The sequence below is a fragment of the Ambystoma mexicanum genome, chromosome 11, assembly GCF_040938575.1.
Source record: "Ambystoma mexicanum isolate Mex_15411 chromosome 11, UKY_AmexF1_1, whole genome shotgun sequence".
Lineage (NCBI taxonomy): Eukaryota > Metazoa > Chordata > Amphibia > Caudata > Ambystomatidae > Ambystoma > Ambystoma mexicanum.
The window spans coordinates 1,100,899,713-1,100,922,682 of record NC_090934.1 but is presented as its reverse complement, the minus strand read 5'-3'; the positions used below and the strand labels follow the sequence as shown (position 1 = coordinate 1,100,922,682).

Genomic DNA, 22,970 nt, shown 5'->3' with positions numbered 1-22,970 from the left:
TTGGTCCTATTTCACAGTCATTTATAACCATATATATTCATCCTTATTGAAACTAAACTCTTAAACATCTTTTTACATTCAGGTTATAACGTGTGTGTGGTGCGAAAAAAAAGGATTATTGGCAACTGGTGGGAATGATGGCACCATCAGAGTGTGGAGTGTTACAAAGAATCAATATACTTTGCAACAGACATGTGTCTTCAACAAGTAAGCTTTTTAATTGGATGTCAAAGATGTTCATTTATAGCATTCAGCTGTTTTATTTGTATGATGTGTTGCTTATATGTTACAGACAGTGGGTGCCTGATTTTGTATTAGGGGGTTAAAGATCAAACAAAAGGAAGAGCATTGCAGGAAAGAATACATTAGTCTGAATTTAGTGAAGAATACAGCAAATCACTCATGCAGCCAAAGAGATTCTGGAGCATCTCTATTCCTTTTGGGGGGCGTTATGTTGTTTTCCATGTTGTTATTTCTCTGGCATGGATTCACATGCTCATGAATATTCCCCGTCCTCAGGCCGGGAATCCTCGGTATAGAAAAAAATCAGTATCAGTTTTGTTTCTGATCTGTCTTTCTTAGTAGTAACCAATCACTGGTCTCTGGGTCATACTGCCCCCAGCCAATGACTGCCCTCTCCCTAAGCCCCGCCCCTGGCATCCATCCTCAGATTTTTACCGGACGTTCAAGTGTTGGGAGTCCTCGTGCTGTAGCTCTCGAGCTTTTGCTGAGTTTTCGCGCTTTTTCAGGAGATTTTTCTCATTTTTCGGTTAAATAGAGCCTCAAGCTCCACCGTTTCTACATCCGATCAACGGGGATCCGTTTCGGAGTTTTCTACGCCCCTCAAGGGTGAAGTTTTCATCGAGTTACGCTTTTGGAGGATTCCAGAAGTTCCGAGGCCTACCCCGGACATGGCCCAGGAGAAAGGAAGCTTGACGCCCGGGAAGCTGTTCAGGACCTGCCCTGGATGCCAGCTTCAGAATGTTCTCAAGGAGGACGAGCATTCGTTATGTCTCTACTGTCTCCATGAGGACAAGACGCAAACGGAGAAGGACTGTGCGTTTTGTGGGAACATGTCGGAGCGGACCATGAAGGATCGCCACCTCCGTCTCGCCAACTGGCTGGAAGGGAAGAACCCATCAGGCGAGAAGAAGAAAAAGAAGTCTGAGCGGTCTTCTAAGTCCTGTGAGGGCGCCCCGGCGACGGGGGCCCAACAAAAGGCTAAGCACCGCGAGTCCGCGGCACCGGGAGCGATGAACGGTCGGGCTCCTTGGCTGCCAGGCAGGGCGCATCCTCCCCGGCGCCATCAACCACGAGCCAACGCTCTGGCTCGGGTAAGAGGAAGTCCGAGAACCCGGCGAAGCTTCTGGAGAGGCACCGGTCGATCTCGAAGATTCCGGCAGAGGGGGAGCGAGTATCGGACCCTCCCCCCAAGGTGAAGGCCCCAGGCGTCCAGAAGGTGACGATGGCCTTAATTCACCCTGCTAAGACCTCGATTGAGGATGTCGCCGCAGCCCTGGCTCAGCCTGTGGAGGCTACACCAGTGGAGGCGCCCTCAGGACCCAGAGTCTCCCTGCCACCGCGGAGGGAGTCGTCTTTCAGGCCCATTGAGAAGACCCCCACGTAGTCCTCGTTGGGAAAGTTGGGGGAGGGTCTGGTGGCCATCATGGATACGGACACGACCTCTGAAGAAGAGCTCATCGAAGTTGTGGAAGAGGCCCAGCCCATCGGGAGGGATCCCGATGAGGGCGACGACGAGAGCGACGGTGTCGCCGACAAGGCTCCTCAAGAGCCCCCGCGCCCATCGTTTCTGGCACTGCAGGACACTTCCACCGCCATTTTGTCACCGATTCAGTCCTTATGCTCGGAGATAAGGACAAGGTTGCCCCTTCCCCCGACGGAGGTACCTGAGCCAGACTCGACGGGGGAACCGGAGCCAGGACCTTCGGAAAGCCCACCGCATAAGAGGAGGACGCCGCATCCTACGCCACCTCTCCCACCTCTGCGGCCTACTCTGCCTTCCCCCCGGTCTACTACCCACGGAGATGATACAGGCACGGACACGGCTACGACAGATACAGATGACGACGCATGCAACGACGGGACGTGTCCCCCGTCGCCCCCTGCTCGGGCGTCCCCGCCCGACGAGATTGGATCCTTTAATGCCATGATTTCCAGGGCATCCGAGCTTTTCCAGCTCTGCCCAGAAGAGAAGAAGAAAGAAGGGTTCCTTTACCAACGGCGCAAGGCTAAAGGGAAGACAGTCCTCGCCGTACCGCTTCTTGATGACATCTGGGATGAGGGGCTCGCCCTCCTCAAGAACCCTGCCACGGCTCCGGCAAAGAGGGATCGGTACGAGAAGAAGTACCGGGTCCCCGATGCTGCCCCCTTGTGCCTTCGGGCATAACCTACCCCGGATTCGGCCGTCTCGGCGGCGGCAAAGAAGAAAGCTGGGGGGAGGGGGGGCATCGGCCTCGATATCAACTTCCCCCGCCGGACGGCGAGGGCAGGAAGTTGGACACGATGGGACGACGGATCATCTCATCCGCAGTGACGACTATTAAGGCGGCCAACACCCTGGCTATCATAGCCCGCTACGACAGTGAGTTGTGGTTCAAAATCGCCCCTCTGTTAGACTTCCTTCCGGACGCCAAAAGGGCTGAGGCCCTTGAAATCCTACAGGAGGGTGAGATTGCTTCGGACCACGCCATCACGGTGGCAACGGACATCGCCGACACCGGTTTCCGTCAGTTAGGCAACAGCGTTTGCTTGAGACGACGAGGATGGCTGAAGGCCACGGATTTCCGCCAGGATGTACAAACCAAGGTTTTAGACATGCCCTTCGACGGGAACAACCTGTTTGGGAAGGCGGTTGATGAGTCCCTTCAGGCCATCAAGACAGAGACTGCCCGGGCACTGGGAGTGCTCCAACAACGACGGCCGTCCTTTCGGAGCTCCGGAGGCAGACAAGGTGCCTCCAAGGGAGCCGACAGTGGCTCCTCCACGTACCGCCAAGCGGCAAGATCTTCGTCCCAGGAAGCCTACAGGGGATGCGGCAAGTCAGGTTGTGCCGTCGTCGTCAGCAGGGAGGTCAAGGAAGCAAGGCGGCCTCCAAACAAGATTGAACCGACCGTGGGGTTGGGCCCCCGCCGAAGCACCCCGGTGGGAGGCCGGCTGGCGAGGTTCGTCAGCGTGTGGGAGTCCATCTCCATCCGACCGTTGGGTGCTGGACGCCCTGGCCCAAGGGCACGCCCTCGAGTTTCAGAAGAAGTGCCCTCGCGTTCCACCCGTGGCCAGGAAGGAAAATCACGTCCCTCAACTACTGTTGGAAGTAAGGGCGATGCTCAAGAAGGGTGCCATCGAGCTCGTCCCAAAGAGGCTTTGGGGCTCTGGAGTTTACTCAAGGTACTTCCTCGTAAAAAAGAAGACAGGAGGATGGTGCCCCATCCTGGACCTACGACGACTGAACAAGTACATCAAGGCGCAGAAGTTCTGTATGGTCACCCTCCAGCACGTGCTGGGACAGCTGGAGGAGCGCGATTTCCTGTCGTCGTTGGACTTGGAGGATGCGTACTTCCACATCCCCATTCTAAAAAGACCGAAGGTTCCTCAGGTTCGTGGTCCAAGGGCGGCACTACCAGTTCAAGGCCCACCCGTTCGGATTGAAGTCGGCACCCAGGGTGTTCACCAAGTGCCTTGCACCGTTGGCGGCACGGCTGCGCCTACAGCGGATCCATGTCTACCCTTACCTGGACGACTGGCTCATCCGGGCAAGGACGAGGGAGCTCGCCGTGGAGCACACTGCGAAGACCGTCCAGCTGCTCACGGACCTGGGATTCTCCATCAACTTTCCAAAATCCCACCTGGTTCCGTCGAAAGTCGCCCTGTTTCTGGGAGCCAAGCTCGACACAGTGGCGCAGCTGGCCTCGCCGTCGGAGGAAAGGACCAGGACCATTCTGGGCAAGGTGCCGGTCTACTATCCAAGGAAGCCCAGGATCTGTGGCATTGGGCCGTCGCCCAATGGATGTTTCTGGTGCCTCTTCATCTGGCAGGAATAAAAAACACGATCACCGACTCACTCAGCAGGGAGCTGCGCTCGTGCCACGAGTGGGAACTACGCCAGGATCAAGTGGATCGACTCTTCCGACGATGGGGCGAACCCCAAATCGATCTCTTTGCGACGGCGACGAATTCCAAGTGCTGGAGGTTCGCCAGCAAGTTCCCCCAGCCGTGGAGCATGGGCGATGCTTTCTCGTTCCCCTGGGACGGCCTATTTCTTTATGCATTCCCTCCGCTGCCATTTCTTCCCCGACTCATCAACCAGCTCAAGAGGTCCCGGTGCAGGATGATCCTCGTTGCACCGGCGTGGCCAATACAGATCTGGTTCCCGGAACTTCTGGACTTGTCAATGTCCACACCAGTCAAGCTGCCGACGGACGCAGACCTTCTCTCCAGAGAAGGAGGCGCCATTCTTCACCACAACCCGGAGTCGCTGAACTTGCAGGCCTGGCTCCTGCAGCACTAGAGTTTGGAGGGTACGACATCCCGGCCGACTGCAGAGAGGTTCTTGCAAAAGCCAGGGCGTCCTCAACTCTCAAGTGCTACGGACATAAATGGAAGAGGTTCTCTGTCTGGTGCCGTGCACAGAAGATTAACCCTCTGCGGATTACGGCCCCTCAAGTACTGCCGTACATACTGTCGCTGGCCAAAGCTGGACTGGCTCACGCCTCCATCAAAATACATCTGGCTGCAATCTCCCGATATACCAGGACTACGGGACGGGAGTCCTTGTGGTCTCATCGCCTGGTGAAAGAATTCATGAAGGGACTATTCCGATCATTCCCGCCGGTGAAGGCTCCTGCCCCGGCGTGGGAGCTCATTCGGCGCCTCTGAAGTTTCTGTCATGGAAGACACCTTTCCTCGTGGGCATCACCTCCGCACAATGAGTGGGAGAGATCCAGGCCCTATCTTGCAAGCCTCCATACTTGACTTTTCATGACACGAGGGTGGTGCTGAGGACGCACCCCTCCTTTATGCCCAAGGTGCCGTCGGACTTCCACCTCAACGAGCCCTTGGTGTTGCCAGTTTTCTTCCCGTCGCCTCTGTCGCCGGCCGAGAGGACTTTGCACTCGCTGGATGTAGCTAGAGCGCTGAAGTTCTACGTGGACCGCACAAAGAGTTTTCGGAAGACGTCACAGCTGTTTGTGAACTTTGGGACTGTGAATCAAGGGAAGGCTCTCTCGAAGACTTCCATTTCCAGATGGCTCTCCGGCTGCATCATTTACTGTCATCGGTTGGCAAACCGACCGCTGCCTGGCCGTCCGAGAGCCCATTCGACCAGAGCGATCGCTGCTACCACGGCGTTCCTGTCTGGTGTGCCCCTGCTAGACATCTGCAGGGCTGTGATGTGGAGGTCGACGCTCACCTTCACAAGATTCTACTGCGTCGATCGGGACTCCAGGGAGGAGTCCAGTGTCGGCCAAGCAGTGCTGCGCAACCTGTTCGCCTAAGGTGAGCCTGGTGAGGAGGTAAGAGATGCTTAATGTTGAGTTGTTGTATTGCTTAATGTTGAGCCTGTTGCCACCTCCCGTGGTTGTGCATGTGTGTACTGCTATGTATTCTCTTATTCATGAGCATGTGAATCCATGCAAGACCCATGCTGGAGAACAACAGTTACAGGTAAGTAACCTGTTCCTTATGGTGGATTGGGTGCTCTCTGGGTATCAGAATCTGATGGGCAATGTTTGAGAACAATAAGAAATCTTGCATTGTAGAATCTTTACTCAAGGTTTGATGTAATTAAAGCTCAACATTTTGTAATATGCTTTACACAGAAGGCATTGTTTACCAAGCAAAGTGTTTTAAAATCAGCTAGTTTTTAAGATCAAGCTATGTTTGTGCCCTCAAAGCAGAATTATTTTGATCTTACCAGTATCACGATATGGCTCTCGGAGACTGACACTCATGTTTCTTAAACATTTTGGTTTGTATTCTTTGCAAAGCCCATTGCAATAGTTAAAACCAGGATCAGATGCATTTAAAAATCACCAATGTTTAAACAACGCTGTGGATAGATAATAGTTCAAGCACTGATTTTAAGGTTCAGCATGACTGCAGCAACTTTACTTGTTTGTTGCTCGATTGACAGATTCTTAAGGTTTCTCACCTTGAAACTACAGTGCTTAGGGAGACGTCCATCGACATTGAAGTATGGTTTAGTGAAGACCAGTTAAATATCTAGTTCGTTCTGTTGAGTCCTAGTTAATTTCTGCTCATTCTTGTGTTATTAACATGGAGGCAAGCGTTGTGCTTTCATGTAGCTGGTTGTACATCCCCATGTCATTTCAAAATATCTTCATATGGTGCTCAAATGTACAGATCCAACAAATGTGCCTTGATCTGAAAGAACATAGATGATTTCTCAGAGCACTTGGAAGCACAAAATGTTGTGATTTGGACAGATTTGGTGATTATTTACATAAGCTTCGTTGGTAGCGAGAGACAGTATAATATAGCTGGAGTTAATTGTGTGACAGAGTGAACAGCCTTTTTCTCACATGTAGACTTTGCAATGTTAGGAGGATTTCTCCAGCATTGGATCTTTCATAGATCTGCATGTTGTGAATATTCCTGTGGGTGTCCAGTCAAAGGGTCCAATTCAAAAGTGTTGAGTACAATACATTCGACTCAAAAGGACGGAAAAAAAATGATCAAATGCCTTTTTTTAAATGTATTTTTTTTGTTGGCCTTGGTATAGGTTACATTTGTGATTTTTGCCCAAAAAAAGCGCATTCAATTATTTATTTTTCTGTCCTTTTGATTCGAAACAATTGCATTTTGAAACTTTGTATTCGATCCTTTCACCCTTAACCATTCCCGTGATCGGGCTGGGAATCCTCAGTAACATAGGACTCTTAAACTGAAGACATTCGTTCACTTTTGTGTTCTAGTACAGTCATTTTGGGTCATACTGCCCACAGCCAGTAGGAACACCTCCATTAACTCCTCCCCTATCTGCCATCCTCAGATTCTTTACTGCATGTTACTGTAAGGAGTCTTCAAATATTATCTCCAACTAGTTAAAAAAAAAGATTGACTTTTAAATCATTTTTGACAAATAATTTAATCTTTTTGACATTTTATCGACGATCGGAGCTGATGGCGACGTTGCTGGGTTCGAAGACTGTTCCCGCCGCCGGTAATCTTTGATGAATTATCATCTGCTTCGTTGGGCCTACCTCATGGCAGAGTCCATGAGGAAGCCTATTCAACTCCTGTGCCTGCTGCAGATTGAAAAATGTCTAGTCAAAGACCTACACGACGACTGCCTCTACTGCCTTCACCTTCACCATGTCATTCAGGACTGCGAAATCTGCCCGTCGTTATTCAACAAGATCCTAATGGATCGCCACAGTCGTCTCGTTGCGTGGCTCGATGACGCCAGTGGGGCCTCTGACTCTGCTACTGTACAGAGCCATGCCTCGGTACGGCAGGGTAGGACGACCCATCAAACCACCTCTAGCAAGAGGTCTAGATTGCATTAAGTCCATGCCACCAGCAAGAAGAAGCACAAGGAAGCTTCTGACGGTGACCCGAGATTTTCGCACAAAGACTGGTCTTCATCTAAGGTCGGTGCCCTTGCGATTGTCTACAGAAAAGAGCAGCCAGGGCCTTTTTCATCGCCCCAGAAAAGTGACCCCGTCAACCAAATCCACGTCAAAGTCTGCAAGCCACTCTTCGTCGTCGGCTGCAAAAGCTACCCAGTGAACGTAGTCTTCGAAATCAGCACCAAGTAAGTCCTCGTCGACGCCCAGGCCTCCCCCCAGGTCATGTGCGCCAAAACCATTGGCACCGTCCACCAGCACCCCGCCAATGAGACCGTTGACGACTACGACAAGCAGACAAGCTACTCCTTCGAGGAAGACCTCAACAACGACCACCACATTGACGACTGATTCCCTCAATAACGGCCCTGTCGACCAGAAAAATTGTGGTTTCTGACATGATTACCACCACTGTTATAGTGATGAACGCCTCTGGCATCCCCACAAGCACGGTGTCGGCACTGGCAGCATGACCACGAGCATAACCCGAAACCTTGGAGTGGTCGTACCACCAGAAAGGACCATTGTAGTAGAGCCAAGTCTCTCTTCCTCTGAGGGTGTAGAGGAACGGGGTGAAGAGGCCGTTATGGCACTTCCATCTTCCCCATCACACAGGACACCACCTCCTAGAGGGCAGCATAGTTCTCCACGGGGTAAAGCAAGCCTAATCCGACTGCCAGTACTATCACCTCTGCACAAATCCGATAGGGGGGACGACCTACAGCCAGCTCCACCATTGCCTCCCCAGAGGGGCATGTCACTGGACATTTTATCCAGATTAACCACGCTCTTGGCAACTTAGTAACAAAGGCTCCCTGCACCGGCTCCTATCCTGGTACTGCCTCAATGGCGTCCCGCAGAAGTCCCTGGACCATCCAGAGAGGATATTCCACGCCCCCCCCTAGGATGGTTGAACACCAGTCAAGGCCCCAGCAGCTGTCGGATAGAGGGACAGGCACAGATCTTGAACACCTGGAGGACTGGCGTCCACACATTCGTACCCCACTGCCGAATTTGAAGACGTCATCACGGCTGATGGGGAACCAGATGATATTCTGGTCAGAGATTTGCCCCCTGATGAGGTTGGGGCTTTCGACACGCTTGTGGCCGGGCAGCCAAGATGTTCGGCTTTACCCCAGAGGAGCAGAGCAAGGACAATGTACTGTACCAATGCAGAGAACGGCGCAGAAAATCATTGATGTCTGTTCTGCTGTTGAAGGATGCCCTAGTCACCCTGGGAATCCTTGGTCAAAGAAAAAACCGTTTCATTTTAGGTTCAAAATGTATTTCTCCTCATCACTGTCCTTTGGGTCATACTGCCCCGTCCAATGACAATCCTCTCCCTATGCTCCACCCCCGGTGGCCATCTTCATATTTCTACTGCACGCTTCAGTCTTGGGAGTACTTAGTGCTCTTCAAGCTATTTTATCATATTTCAGGTTTTCAGCAAATTTTAGTAAAGTTTTTGACTGATTTTTCTATAATCGTTCGACCGGAGGTCGACAACTGGCAATTGGGACCTGCTGTCGGCGAAGATCACACTACATCGCAGATCTTTCATCGAGTTTAGAGAATGCCCGGGCTTGGGCCTACTTCGCGCCTTTTCAGCAAGTCTGAGGAGAAGCGATGCCTCTTCAAACTTTGCGCGAAATGTGGATTGAGGAACATGTACGTCGAAGATCGGCACCCGTAAATGTCTGTATTGCCTGCATCTGGACCATGAGGATGGGAGGGATGCGAGGTCTGCCATGGATTTTCATAAAAGACAAAGAAGGATCGCTACAGCAAGCTGGCAACGTGGCTTAAATCGACAAGGCCTCTGACTGCTTCCGGGCATGGTCATGTTTCCCCCAGGACTGGCCAATGGCACCATCAAGCTCCCTCAGAAAAGAGGTTGAGAACCTGTTAGGCAGATTCCTGTGCAGTGCCCTTAGGGACCACTACACACAATTAAGACTACAGGTGGCAATACAAGTTTTACCTTTGGTACAAGCCTGTACTACTATGTTAAAGTGGTAGCAGTAGCGGAGCAGCCAGGCTTATCTCAAGAGTATATGAGCAGTAGCAGAGATTACACAACAGGACCACAATTACTGTGACTCAAGCAAATACTGACTCAAGGTTTCAGATAAAAAATGTAAGTACATGTATTTTTAAACTGTTTGTTATAAACACAACACTTCTATTAATTCAAAACTATACGTAAAATACACTACAACCAACCAATTCACTTTGTACGGTATAACTCAAGGTAAGTACCCTATGTTTTAATGGACCGGCGTTGTGAAAAAAAAGACGTTACCGGGAATACATATGCGATCACATTTTGACAGTAATGACAGTTCGGTCTTAGTAAATAAACGCGTATCTGCGGCAAGAAATGTTACCAGGGCAAAACACACTTAGCACCTGAGATACCCAGAGAGAGTTGGGGGCAAAAATCATAGGCAATACTTTTGTCAAGGCAGACAGAATCAGAGAACACTCATGGACAGAAATTCAAGAGTCAATAGGCCGGAGCCAGTGTCAAGTGGAACCGGGTTCCTGTTGTCGAGGTACACACAGTCAGACAGTTCACGATTCAACGTATTTATTTATTTGGATTTGTAGAGCGCGCATCTGCCCAGGGGCTTCGTGGCGCTGAAAGCAGTCTTACTTGTTACATGCATAAACAGTGAATATACAGATACAAAGCAGAGCATAGATGCATATTTTCATACATTTGAGGTTATTTAAAAACAGTGGTGAAAATACATTAGGACAGGTAAGGAAGGGTTATTTAAACAACGTGGTTTTGAGTAGTCTACGGAAGGCATGGTATGATTTTTCGTTCCTAAAGGGGATGGGGAGTGTGTTCCAGTTTTTGGGTGCTAGGTGTTGAAAGCTGGACCCTCCGGCTTTACTTCTTTTGAATGTGGGAACATAGGTCTGGTTAGTCAGGTGTGACCTGGTGGGTCTAGTGGAGGTATTGAGGGTGATTCTTTCAGAAAGATAGGATGGGGCATTGGCAGAGAGGCATCTGTGGGTGATGGCCATGGATTTGAATAGTATGCGCTCTTTAATAGGTAACCAGTGGGCTTCTTTTCTGGCTTGGGAGATGTGCTCCCTTTTTGGTATGCCTAGGGCTGCTCTTAGAGCATTGTTTTGAGTGACTTGCATTTTTTTAACGTTTTGTGCAGACGTGCCCAGGAAGAGGGCATTGCAGTAGTCCAGTTTGGAACCTACTGTGGCTCTGGCTACATTCAGGCAGTTTTTTGAGGATCAGAAGGGTTTAACAGCGTTAATTATCTTAGTGGTAAGTGCAGCAGAAGAGGCTACGACATTGACTTGCCGTGTCATAGAGAGAGTGGAGTCAAGATATACTCCTAGCGTTTTTACTGCAGTGGAGACTGTGATGGTGGAGTTGTCAACGTTAAAGGATCTGTATTGCGGCTCGAGTTTGTTTAGTGTTTCTTTGGTGCCAACTAGTAGGATCTTTGTTTTGTCCCTGTTTAGGCAAAGGCCGTTGGCTGCCATCCAGGTTTGAATGGCTGTGTATATCTTGGTTAATGCAATTAACGTAGCCAGGAGTACTTAGATATTGTCAATGGAGGAAGCAAAAGTTATAAGAAGGGAAGATAAGGACAAGCCTTGTAGGAGGAGAAAAAGGGATTCACCCGAATTCCTCACGCAGAACACAGTACCTTTTTCAAATGAAGAAGCTGGTGCCACGGCAGTTGTTCCTGGTAGGTTCCTGGAGCTTCAGCAAGCAGGACGACCTCTGGAGGGGTCTGCACCACACAGGGCTGAAGCCGGCAGCAGCGACGGTGAATAAAAGGTGCGTTCCTTAAAAACAGGAGAGGCTCTTCAGATGGCTAGCCGGACCACTACAGCAGTGTGCAGCGATTTCGACCAAAAAGAGGATCCTCTGGCTGTAGAAGATGAGCTGGTTATCCCCACCAGGCTCAAGGGAAGAAGACTATGGCCTGGATCTTCTCTGGAGGTTGAAGGATAGATAGCTCAGGACTGCAGCAGGGCTTCACCAGGACGGGATAGTTGCAGCAGCCGACTTCTTCTCCACTTCTCTTCGGTTCCTTGTAGTTCCAGTGGTGACTCTGACTTCTAGCCCAAGAGTCCTGCCTTTTATCCGAAAATCCCTCATTCACACAGCCTGGCTGTCAATCACGCAGCAGGGGGGTTGTCCAGCCCGGACAACCACCTCAGCCAATCATGGCAAAGTGCGACTTGGGTTTCCTAGGATACCCTGTGCAGGGGGTGACTACACTAAAAGAGCGAAACAATGCTCTAGGAGGTACAGATAAAAAAGGGCTAATGATTAACCCTTTCCAGTACTCCATGCAAGATGGGGTGTACTGGACCTGTGGTTAAATGACTAAGTAAAGTTAATGGCAACTTTACCCTTTTCTGGGGGACAGTAGTCAGCCTCAGAAATGGAGTCGGTGGGAAGTCTGAAAGACAACCCTGTGTTACTGCACTGAAGGTGCTGTGCAACACACAAAAGAAGGGGCTACTGAAGTGGTGTATTCCAGAGCCCACAATCACAAAACCAGATGAAATACACATGGTAAAACATGGGTAAGAGTGGGGGAAAAGCTCACACTCTTACCAAGTGGAAAAAAATTACTCCAGAAATCCAGCAAAGCTGCTGGGGGACTCGCTAGGTAGGTGACATTAGCCATTGAATGAGAATTCTCCCTAACAGAACCTTTTAGGAAGTCCGCCCTTGGAGGTCCAAAAGAAGGCAAGGCTGCATGTCGTTGATCCCACTGGGTTCGCTGCTGCTCCAGGTCCCAGCTCGGGACGGACACAGTCGCCATCACCAACCACTTCTACGGCAAGCCTACCAGTGAGGGGCGCTCCATCTAAGAGAAAGTCCTAGACTCCTTCAAATCTCTGCTTACCATCAGCAGACAAGCCGACGAAGGAGAGATCGAAAGGTGGCTCTTCACTAACCCCCTCGGCAACACCATCAGCACCTCAACTGGCCAAAACAACTTTGTTATCAACGGTCACGACCACGTCGACGAAGGCCCCTGCTACCTTCCCGTCGATTAACTCTACATCTTCCTCAAAAGGGGGGCTGGCCACGAAAGTGGTGTCTACAGTCACAGTGACAGCTGCCCTGCGGTTGTCCCTTCTGCCACGGCTCCGGCACAGACCCCTGCAATGGGCCCAGCAGCTGCTCCTTCCCAGAGGTCTCCAGAGAGGGGAAAGGGTGAAACTCCTATGGGCCCTAAGAAGTGTATGGACCCAAGGGCTGCCACAGTGAGACCGGTACAGATTCATAAGAGCTCCGATGAGGGTGACGACAATCTGCCTGAAGACTATTATTCGGACCACGAAGGGGGTCAGGGGTGCTGTGTCTGTAAGTGGGTCACCACTAGGCGAGCATGATCCTCCACCTCACCAGAAGAGGTGCACCGTTCCGGAGCCTCTACCGCTTATTCCTTCCATAACTCAGCCCAGGGATTTCTTTGGACATTCTGGCCACGCTGCACACGCTTGTATCAGAAATTCAACACAGACTGCCACCCACGCCTGGTCCTACTCCATCAAGAAGTCTCCCCAAGATTGCTTTCCGGAAGACCTATGCGGCGCAAGCCCAGGTCCAAGGATCCCTCTGGTCCAAGCCGTCAACATACACCATCGCCTGCACCGCTGATGTTGACTGTGACTGAGGGTACACAGGCACAGACACCAACGAAGCCCGGTGACTTCGTACCAGCTGTCAGGGATCCAGTGGGCGCGGATGAACCTCACAGGGCCTCTCCGCCGGATGAGGTTGGCTCCTTCCACGCGATGATGTCCAGGGCCTCGGAACTTTTCGAACTGGTGTCTTAGGAGACGCAACAGGAAGGATTCCTTTACCAACCTCCTGAGTCCAGACAGAAGACCATTATAGCGTTCCCTTGCTGGGCGATAGCAGGGATGAGGGCCTGGCGCTAATGATGAATCTGAGCACCGCTCCACCCAAGTGGGACAGGCTCGAGAAGAAATAGAGTTCTGGACTTTGCCCCCAAGTGCCTGAGGTCCTATCCTCCACCTGATTCTGTGGTCTCAGCCGCGGCCAGGAAATACTCTGCAAACCTGTCATCCTCGTCCATGGTGCCTCCGGACCATGAGGGGAAGAAGATGCTTGTTATGGGGAAAAGGATCATCTATACACCTCTAATGCCTGGGCCTTTTTGTCCTGCTTTGATCGAGAACTATGGTATAAACTGGGCCCTATTTTGGGCTTCTTACCTGATGACAAGAAGGTAGAAACTCTGGCACTGTTCCAGGACGGGGAAGTGGCCTCGTACCGTGCCACCACAGTAGTACGAGGCCACCGGGTTCCGTCAAATGGGCAACAGAGGGTATCTTTGTCATTAGGGATGGCTGAAAGCCACCAACTTCAAAGCGGACGTTCAGTCCAAAGTGTTGGACATGCAATTTGATGCAGAGAACCTATTTGGCAAGACTGTAGGCGAGTGCCTGCAAATTATTAAGACAGACACGGAGGCTGAGGACCATGCAGCAACGTCGGTCGTTGTCCTTTGGTTCCTCGAGGAAATCCCGGCTGGTCCTCCAAGGGATATACCAGCCCTTATCAGCAGCCTTCCCGCTCCACGACTCAAGGCCTACAGAGGTCGCTCACAGGAGCAGAGGACGGCGTCAGCACCGACCGCAGGGCAGAGCTCCAACCCCTGAGCCGACCATGGACTCGGGCCCATACTTGTTCACCCCAGTGAGAGGCTGACTGGCAAGGTTCATCAGCACATGGAATACCATCACCAATGACAGATGGGTGCTGGATGCTCTCGAACAAGGACACAACTTGAGTTCCAACGAGGTGTCCATGTATTCTCTGGTGGCTCGACAAGAACAGCATGTGGCACTATTGAAGAAGGGGTCAATAGAGCCCCTCCCACAGCGCCTCCGGGGCTTCGGAGTGTACTCCAGATACTTGCTGTTCCGAAAGAAGTGAGATGGGTGGAGGCTGATCCTGGACCTAAGACACCTCAACAAGTGCTTGAAGTCTCAGAAATTCAGGATGGTCCCGTTGCAGCACGTGCTCGGCCAACTGGAGGAAGGTAACTTCCTAGGGTCTCTGAATCTGGAGGACGTCCCCATCCACCGGAAGCACTGCAAGTTCCTGCGGGTCGTGGTCCAGGGGTGACACTATCAGTTCAAGGCGTTCTCCTTCTGCCTGAAATCAGCCCCAAGGGTCTTTACAAAGTGCTTGGCTCCGGTGGCAGTGCATCGTGTCTGAGGGGTAGACATGCAAGGGAGGATCACCTGGGTAGGCGAGCCCAGGCTTATGCTCGGGGAAATGCCCCAGGTGAGACGCAGTACTGCATAGCAGAAGACGGAGCGGAGGACGAAGTCCCTGGGATTTTCTTTGGGTATTCTACATCTACCTCTTTTCCACCCAAGAAGATCCCATGATTAAACCCAACCTGGACGATTAGCTGATCAGGGCACGTTCTCCCGCATAGGTTCTCGAACATCTCTGCATCACCTGCCACTTCCTACACAGGCTGGGCTTCTCCCTCAATTACAAGAAGTCCCATATGATACCATTCCAAAGACTCCAGTTCATCTGAGTGGTCTTGGATACATCCTCTGGGAAATCCTCACCCCCTGAAGTGAGATCTCAACACATTCAGCAGATGGTGGTAGAGTTCCAGAATGCCCAACGTCTTCCGGTCTTCGATTGTTGAGGTTGCTCGGCCTTATGGCATACTGCATTTTTCTGGTGCCAGTGGCCAGATTGAGAATGAGTTCCCTACAATGAGCCCTCAGGGCCCAGTGTTCTCAATTTTCAGGGAACGTGTCGGATCTTCTGCAAGTTCCGAGCAGAGTTGCTCAGGACCTAATGTGGTAGACTTGCAAAAACAACATTCTCAAGGGACAATCTTTTTGACAACCATGGCCGGAGATAATTGTAGTGACAGACGCCTCACTCACAGGATGGGGAGCCCACACCAACGGACTGACAATCAGCGGTTGGTGGTCTCCATCGGAGTCCAAACTTAATATCAACCTTTTGGAGCTGAGGGCAATCAGACTAGCGCTGAAGGCCTTTCTGCCTTCTGTACGGGGAAAGAATGTCCTGATAATGACGGACAACACAGTGGCCATGTACTACCTCAACAAGAGAAGAGGCATAGGGTCACTACCACTGTGCAGAGAGGCAATGCAGCTCTGGTTCTGGGCAATTCAGGAGGGAATCTCTGTCGGCAGTTCATCTATCCGGAGAGCAGAACACGGCGGCGGATACTCTGAGCAGGCAGAGCACAGTCTCCCATGAATGGGAGCCAGCTCAGGAAGTCCTTCAGGAGATCTTCACCCTTTGGGAAACCACTCAAGTGGATCTGTTTGCGACCGCTACCAACCGGAAGTGCAATCAGTACTGCTCAAGGGAATTTCCCCCTAGAGGAGCTCTAGGGAACCCGTTTGTGGTGAACTGGGAATTTCCACTTCTGTATGCATTTCCTCCATTCCCTGTGATTCCTCATGTAATCAGGAATTTGAGAAAGTTCGGGAAGACCATGATCCTAATTGCCCTGGATTGGGCCAGGAGAACGTGGTACCCGGACCTTCTAGACATGTCCATCTGCCCTCCAATACGTTGTCCAAAAAGAGAGGATCTTCTCTCGCAAGAGGAAGGTCGGGTTCTCCATCCAGAGGTCCAGACACTCAGCCTTCACGCATGGTTTCTGAGAGGCTGAGATATAAGGGATGGGACGTTCCGGGCAACGTAATGGAGATCTTGCTTTCTGCCAGGAGGCCAGCAACCAAATCCTTATACCAGTGTCCTTGAAATAAGTTCAGTAACTGGTGCAAGGACAAGGATGTGGACCCTTTTCAATGCGGCACTCCTATGATGCTTTATTGTTTGCTGCATCTGGGCAATCTGGGGCTCTGGATTGGAACAATAAAAGCATATCTGTTGGCACTTTCCATCTTTAAGCGCTCCTCTGAAGAGGTTTCTTATTTCAAAATACTGTTAATTGTCCAATTTCTGAAGGGACTCGCTAACCCTCCAGAACCTTTTCATGTCCCTGCTTGGGATTTAAATCTCGTTTTGAAATTTCTAACATGTATACCCTTTGAGCCTTTACATTCCTGCCCATTGAGGCTATTAAGACTGAAAACTGCTCTGCATGTAGCACTAACATCTGCCCGCAGGGTAAGTGCGTTGCAGGCTCTTTCATTGTTAGGCAGAATCCTGTAAAGTGGGGGGACCACTGCAAAAAAATTAAGACTACAGCAGTAAGCAGTAAACCCAATTGGTAGCAGTCTGTACCACCAGATTTACCTGGTAGCTGTGGCTGAGCAGTCAGACTTCTCTCAAGAAGAGTAAGGCAGTATATAGAGTATACACAATAGGGCTAAAAACACAGTGGAGCAAGCAAACACTGACCAGAGCTTTGTATCAAAAGTATATAATTATTTATTTAACACACACTTTAGAAAACACACTAGCATTATAAGTCAAAGCAAGTCCAAAACGCAATCAGAAAAGTATTTACACCTCCCCTAGCAATTACTAGACAAGTCTAAGTTAAAACACCACTTTTTGTCAAAACAGAGGTGAGAGCGTAACTTAGATGGCACTGCAATAATTAAGTTAAAGGGAGAGGAAAAGGCAGGTCATAAAAATAAAACAGTTCCCAACACTTTTCTAAGTCCAAAGCAAGTCAGTGAAGGCAGTATACACTGTAGAGCCAAAGTTCATAGGCCAAGCCCACTTTAAATGGAGCAAAGCGAAATGTGCCCAGGATCACACGATTAAAATGCACTAAAAGTCTTTGCAGAGTGTTCAAAGGAGGATGGGGTGATTCGAGAAGTAAAGTTAGAAAGTCTGGAGCCAACCCAGTTGGAAAGCCAAGGATTTAAGGGTCACCTTTAGCAATCCGAAGAAAGGGAGGCCAGATGGAACACAGTAACTTAAAGAGAGAGGAAGCTCCAGCGGTGGCAGTTGTTCCTGACAGTGGTTGCAGTTCGTCGTTTCGACCAGGGGAAGAGAGGGTCTCGTCGAGGAGGAAACTTGGAGTTGTTGCACTGCACAGGGATGAAACCAGCCGCGGAGTTCGTCGGTTAAAAGGTGCGTTCCTTTTATTCGCGGTCAAAGTGGTGAAGCTTGGCTATCCGGCCGCCAGGGTGCTTGACACGGGCGATTCGACCAAGAGACGTCTTTGGAAGGCGAAAGGGGCGAACTGGTTGGTCCCACCAGCTCAGAGGAAGAAGACTTGTCCAGCAGAAGATCTTTTCTTGTCGTTGGGAAAGTGGCGAGTTTGTTGCAGCAGGGCTCCACCGGTGGTGTCGTCGTTGCTGATGGCTCAGCTTCTTCCCTCTTCGGATTCTTAGGTCGTGTGGCGACTTCTGAAGTTCCAGTCCCAAAAGCCCTGCTTTTATGCAGAAAAACCCCCATTCAACAGCCTAGCTGTCACTCAAACATGCTAAGTGGTGAGAATAGAGTGTGACTTGAGTTGCTAAGGCAACGCAGTCCAGGGTGCCAATTCCCCTCCCCACACATCCTGTGGAACCCAGCCAGAGTGGCACCATTTGGGGGGCTTCTGTGGAGATGCCCGCCAAAAAGTGGAACGAAGGGCTCGACCTTGGTCAGAGTTACAGAGACGGACACAAACGCCATTTTGGAAAAGAGTTCTGGCAAAAAGACCCAACCGTGGATTTAATATTAAATAAATAAACCGCGGTATCTTTAACATTGCACCAAAAAGTGGTGCGTTTAAAATCAATGGGAAAATCCCATACGAAATATTCCGTTGGAATATTTTGCGTGGTAACCACTGCCACCAGCCAGAAACTCGACAAGGGGGGGACTGGACAGTGCCCCCTCGAAAACAGACCCAGGGGCAATATAATTAACCCCTTCCAGTACTTCCACAATATGATGGTTTGTACTGGTTCTGTTCACAATTTAGGACTAGTAAAGCCAATGGTGACTTTACATTCCCTGGGAGACAGTAGTCAGTCCCAGGGTATGGAGTCTATGTTTGGGGGTCACTATGACACCCCTGTGTTACTGCACTGAGGGTGCTGTGTAACACATACACAAAAAATAGATGATACCCTATGGAGTAAAGGACCCCATAGCCCACAAGCACACAAATAGTCAGAGACGTACCTCAAATCATGCCTAAGAATGGGAGTAAAAGAGTCTCACTCTTAGCAAGAGAAAAAAACAAACCCCAAAAATCCAGCAAAGCTGCTGGGGGTCTCACTAGGTTTGGGAAATTAGCCTTATAAGAGAATTCTCCCTAACAAGTTCTTCGAACGATCGCCTACAGAGGACTTGAAGATCTTTGTCAAGTACAAGTTAAGGCCCAAGGTTGGGCCACTTTTTTCATCCACGCCTACCAAGCCCCGTCCTAAGGTGCAGGGTAGGCATCAAGCTCCACCGCCAAGACAGGAGGAGGCCGGGTCCAGCGCAACAAGCACCACAACACAGGCACGTAGCATGCAGCAGAACAAAATGGCCGCTGTGTCAGACATAATGGCCGCTCATCCGACGCCACCCCCTTTAGGGCAGCAAGTGGGAGAACGAGTTTCCAGGTGGGACTGGTCTTCGCCAGGTACATGGCCTACAGCATATCCTTCAGTGTCCACGGGCTACCGCCTACCGATTCCTCCCTCCCTCCCTCTCTCCTCTGCTCCACTCCCACAGATTGGGACAGCAACTCTGTTGGCAGATTTCGATTGCTCATAGAGGGCCAGGCAGGGGAAGAAGTCCCAGCCTCTCAGCGGGGTATGGGCTTCTACTCCAGGATTTTTGCCATGCAGAAGAAGAACCAGGCTGGCCGGAGAGTTGTGCTGGACCGTTCCACCTTGAACCTTTCCCTCCCTCTTCAGAAGTTCAGACAGAGACTGGATGTGCTTCCTGGATCAGAAGGACGCATACCTAAACGTCCCGATTTGGCAGCCTCATCGGTCCTTTCTGAGGTTCAAGATCATGAGTTTTCATTTCCAATACAAGGTTCTACCCTTTGGCTTCAATAAAGCCCCCACAATCTTTACCAGACTAATGAATGCGGTGGCAGCCCTTCTCAGGACCCAGGGTTACCATGTCTACCCATACCTAGACGACTGGCTCGTCAGGGCAAGATCACTGGAGGCGGTCCATCACCCCTCCTCCGCCCTCAGGAATATGCTACACGAATTGGGATTCACCATCCATCTCAAGAAGTCACAGCTGGAGCCTACACAGAACCCAACGTTCCTGGCCTCATCTGGGATACGAGCTCCTAGAGTTGTTCCCCTTAGAGGACAAGATCACAGCCATCAGGAGGGCCAGAGGTCATTTTCTCACCATAGCGGTAACCTCAACATGGTGGTACCAACACCTCTTGGGTATCTTGGCGGCATTTCTACTGGCAGTGCCATACACAAGGCTCAAAATGAGACGTTTGCAACTGCATTTCGCAGCCTCATGGAGTCGGGACCAGGGTTCTCAGGCGGAAATCGGCAGCATTCCTCTTTTTCTCTACCAGAACCTTGCAGAACAACATGCACTTGAGGGCAATTCACCTCCCGGATGAGTCCAACCTGGAGGCGGACAGGCTGAGCAGACTGGGTGCGGACAACTACGAATGGCAGTTGAACAAACAAGTCCTTCAGGGGATCATCAACAAATGGGGTCATCCTCAGGTGGATCTCTTTGCCACCTGATCCAACAGGAGGTACCTCCAGTTTGCGTCCTGGCAGGGACAGGGCTCAGGCTCTCTGGGCGATGGGATGCAGATACAGTGGGATAACATGAACGCGTATGCCTTCGCTCCCACTCCCCTGGTCCACATGGTAATTTGCAAGATCAGGGAGGCACGGCTCCTCTGTGTCATCCTGATAGCTCTGTGGTGGCCCACGAGGCCATGGTTTGCGGAACTATTCAGCCTGTTGGAATAGGCCCTGTGCACCTTCCGCTGGGTCCAGCTCACCTACTCTCACAGTAGGGAGGCACGGACATTGACCTATACTCAGGAGACCCCCCGGACGGCCCATATAGCCGAGGTTTACTCCGAGAGTACTTTAAGACGCGATAGCTGCACCTTGAGATGGATGGGGGGTGCAGATGTATTACTCCATCACCAATCAATAAGGACAACTCAATGGTTTGGCAAAGGGAGTCAGTTTAATGACAAGTACAAAAACGGGGAGTCATGGCAATCAGCAGTGATGCCATAGTCCGTCTCGCTTCAACTCCAACGAACTTCATACAAGTAGTAACATTTATACTCAAAACTTGCCATAAGTGACGTGTAACACTCAAAAGTTAATAAGCATTTCTATTGGTTCGGAAAAGGTAGCTTTAATATAGGTGCTATATCTGTATATGGTAACGGAGTGAGGGGATTGGGTAAATACTGTCAGTTGGGCGTCTAAGCCCTTCCTTCAAAATTACTAGTGTAGACGTCACTAAAAGTACGACGTCCCAATGGTTCTACTAACTATAGGACCCTAGATTATTTGGTCCATTGTGATTGGGTTGGCACCAACCCCATGCATACATTTCCACTTTACTTAGCAGCACGCAGAATGGTCAGCCAGGTGCGCAGGGTGCCCGTCAGCAACCCGGCCTTCCTTCAATTAAGGTAACAATCAATCTTCACTTCAACAACAATGTGTCAATTATGTTACTGAGGTTGGCCTCGAAACTGCATCTTCTGCCTGGGAAGGTTCCGCTATCTTCTCATGGGCGGATGCCACGCGTAGGTGTGAACTCGTGCTTCTCCTTGCTCGGATGTTCATGTGATGCGGACACCGTGAATTTTCCTAGGTTCTCTCAATTCGTGCATTTAATTCTCATTTGGCTTGCCACCTACCTACGCTTCCTTATCTTGACCTTTCAGAGACAGGATATTCTGTTCTTAAGTTTCAATTAGATGTAGCTACTGTTCGTTCCTTCTATTGGGATGTCTTTGGCTCCCTTGGCATGAGTTTCGATTCAGCTGCTTCTTCTCATTTTGCTAGAATATGAATCTTGTCTTGTTTGGCCTCTAGTAATCGGAGTTGATTCTGCTTTTCTTGTAAAGTGGAATCGCACTTATAATAATGTGCTTCGTTTTGAGGTAGATTATGTACAATGGCACTTGCCACGCTATTCTTCTACTTAGCATAGCAAGCCGCACTGTTTTCTTAGCTTTCTTGGGGTTTCAAGCATATGTACAGGCGTTAGCTGGTTGAATATCTTCATCCTGCCTACAGCTTAACTCTTATGCTTTGATAGTTTTCTATCACTTTAAGTTCACAATCTCTTTTCTCCTGGTGTTTCGTCTCCTTGTGTCATTCTTGGCATGTACTTTGGGTGACATGCTCGCTTCTCGGCGCACTTCGCCCACTCGGGGGTCCAGGTGGACACCTGCCGTACATACCTCGCAGCCATCGCGGCTTACAGGAACTCAGAGGATGGGATCTTCTCCTCCAATCCTATTGTCAAGAAACATTTGACGGGGCTCGCAAGGCTCTACCCGCCCATCAAGAGGCTGCACCCTGTATGGGACCTTAACCTAGTCTTGGGCACCCTGGCGCACAAACCGTTTGAGCCAATGGTGTCCGCGGACATCAGGATCGTTACCATCTAGACAGCCTTACTGGTCGGCTTCACCTCGGCTCGTAGAGTCAGCAAATCCAGGTGCTGGTCTCCTCAGAACCATATACTACCGTTCACAGGGACAAAGTAGTCCTGCAGACACACCCAGCATTTCTGGCCAAGGTGCCGTCTGCTTTTCACTTGTACGAGGAAATAGTCCTTCCTACGTTTTTTTCTGATCCTAAGGACGAAGCACAGAGAGTGCTGCACTGCCTGGATGTCGGGCGTGCCCTGAGGTTCTACTTGGATAGGACCAAGGGCTTCTGCAAATTGGATGCCCTGTTGGTCACCTTTGGAGGCTCAAGACCAGGCTATCGGGCCTCCAAGGCCTCCAAATCCCGCTGGATGGTCACGGCCATCAAAGAAGAATACGAGGGCCAGCACAAGCCGCTTCCGGCCAACATGCATGCCTGCGCAGTCAGGGCCAAGGCAACAGCCATCGCATTCCAGCGCCATGTCCCTTGGCAAGTCATAAGCAGGGCGTGCACTTGGGCCATTTCCTCGCCTTTCTGCAAGCAATACTGTTTGGATGCCGGCTCTAGATCTGACACGGCTTTCGGAGGTTCTCAGGAACCTATTTGCTTAAGGAGGGTCTCCTCTCCATCCTGGTGGTACATTCAGTTGTAATTGCCCATGCAGTATGGAGGAAAGGGGACGGGATGTAAGAAGAGTAATTATAAGTTACTCACTGTAGTGACTAACATACTCTTAGTCCCCTTTCCTCCATACATCCTTCCAACCTCCCTCCTTATAATACTTGTGTCATTAGT

The 22,970-nt window shown here is 50.5% G+C and overlaps 1 protein-coding gene across 10 annotated transcripts in view; it reads left to right on the top strand.

Annotated features, from left to right (window-relative positions):
* HERC1 (HECT and RLD domain containing E3 ubiquitin protein ligase family member 1) overlaps positions 1–22,970 on the top strand; it is a 3,379,312-nt gene that overhangs the window by 2,517,885 nt on the left and 838,457 nt on the right. For all 10 annotated transcript variants that reach the window (XM_069624399.1, XM_069624403.1, XM_069624396.1 and 7 more), the window contains exon 52: positions 83–207. In XM_069624399.1, the coding sequence (XP_069480500.1) occupies positions 83–207 (125 nt within the window). The remainder of the gene's footprint in view (positions 1–82; positions 208–22,970) is intronic.